The sequence below is a fragment of the Etheostoma spectabile genome, chromosome 8, assembly GCF_008692095.1.
Source record: "Etheostoma spectabile isolate EspeVRDwgs_2016 chromosome 8, UIUC_Espe_1.0, whole genome shotgun sequence".
NCBI lineage: Eukaryota > Metazoa > Chordata > Actinopteri > Perciformes > Percidae > Etheostoma > Etheostoma spectabile.
In genome coordinates, this window is record NC_045740.1 from 30460354 (window position 1) to 30461626 (window position 1273).

The 1273-nt window shown below is 43.7% G+C and overlaps 1 protein-coding gene and 2 long non-coding RNA genes across 3 annotated transcripts in view; 1 reads left to right on the forward strand and 2 right to left on the reverse strand.

Annotated features, from left to right (window-relative positions):
* LOC116693495 (uncharacterized) overlaps positions 1 to 291 on the reverse strand; it is a 42160-nt gene extending 41869 nt beyond the window's left edge. The window contains exon 1 of the long non-coding RNA XR_004332932.1: positions 150 to 291. This is a non-coding gene — a long non-coding RNA (uncharacterized LOC116693495). The remainder of the gene's footprint in view (positions 1 to 149) is intronic.
* The window catches only part of LOC116693377 (collagen alpha-1(XXVIII) chain), a 71301-nt gene that overhangs the window by 53185 nt on the left and 16843 nt on the right, over positions 1 to 1273 (forward strand). The window contains exon 11 of the mRNA XM_032522308.1: positions 1151 to 1204. Coding sequence (XP_032378199.1) covers positions 1151 to 1204 — 54 coding nt within the window. The remainder of the gene's footprint in view (positions 1 to 1150; positions 1205 to 1273) is intronic.
* The window catches only part of LOC116693503 (uncharacterized), a 15621-nt gene continuing 14681 nt past the window's right edge, over positions 334 to 1273 (reverse strand). Inside the window, exon 4 of the long non-coding RNA XR_004332939.1 lies at positions 334 to 432. This is a non-coding gene — a long non-coding RNA (uncharacterized LOC116693503). The remainder of the gene's footprint in view (positions 433 to 1273) is intronic.

Below are 1273 nucleotides of genomic sequence, written 5' to 3' on the forward strand. Positions count from 1 at the left end.
GCGTGATGACGTGTGACGTTATGAGGTTGGCATTAGGCTCAGCACCTTATTCTGTACTCTCTTGGTTTTCCCTGTTGAATAAACGAGCCACGCTTCTCGTGTGCTCAAAGTGAGAAATTGTCTCTTGCATCTTGCCGCAATTTCCACACAGCGACCACACAGCCGACTCACAACAACCTGCTTCACAGCCTGAATATGGAAACTCTCTGCTTGTGGGGGGGGGTTTCTGAAGCTCAAAGTCGGCAAAGCTGCCCCAATCTGCTTTGAGTGTCACACAATTACAGTGTGAAAAACAGTTAACTAACTTTTTTGGACAACTAGTCGGGGCAAAATTTGCTGAAAAACCTAAAGTGATATGCGGGCTGGATCAAAATTTGGAAAGGGGCCGGATTTGGTCCCCGGGCCTTGAGTTTGACACGTGATCTACACTACCTAATAAAAAATATATACTATATACATATATAATCACTCGTGCATGATTACCAATTACATTAGAGATGCTCAGCCCTAGTTTCAACTGTCTCTAAGGGGATCTGAAGGGAAAGTAATATCAACATGATCCCATAAATAAAGGGGAACGCCGCTGATTTTACATATCGAGTCTGTCTCCAGGTGTTACTGCATATGTGAAAGAAGTTACATAAAGCCTTTTTCCCTTTGATGAATGGCCTTAACTGATGTCCCTTGAGTCAGTGTCAGTTGGGTCTAAAGCCTACAAGTTTAAACGTTTGGGGGTGGGGGTGCTGCAGGCTACGTTGGCCACTACCAGCATAACGCACCTGAATGTCTGCACCTGGCCGTGCTATGCTAAAAGCGGCTAATGTAGCCGTACCCCAACCCAAGCCTCCGACCAAATTGATGTTGCATTGTGGGTAGCGCACAAGGTTTTTCAAAAGGAAGAAAAACATAAAAAAGACAATATCTCTGGTTCTCTACACCACATTTAACTTCCCATAGTTAATAACCCCCCCCCCAATACGCTAAATATCACGGTGTGTGTCTCAAACCCAAAAGATACCAGCAATATCAACTAGTTCTTCACATTAGAAAATGGAAGACTTTATGTTTTTCTTTCATATTGATTTCCTTTTGTGTTATTTATAGAATCATATGTATTGATTTGCCCTTTCCTGTTTTGTTCCTGTCTCAGGGAGCCAGAGGAGCAACTGGAGATCAGGGTCCAGAGGGGACATCTGGATCTAAAGTAAGAACACTGATAGTCATGTGTGTGTGTGTGTGTGTGTGTGTGTGTGTGTGTGTGTGTGTGTGTGTG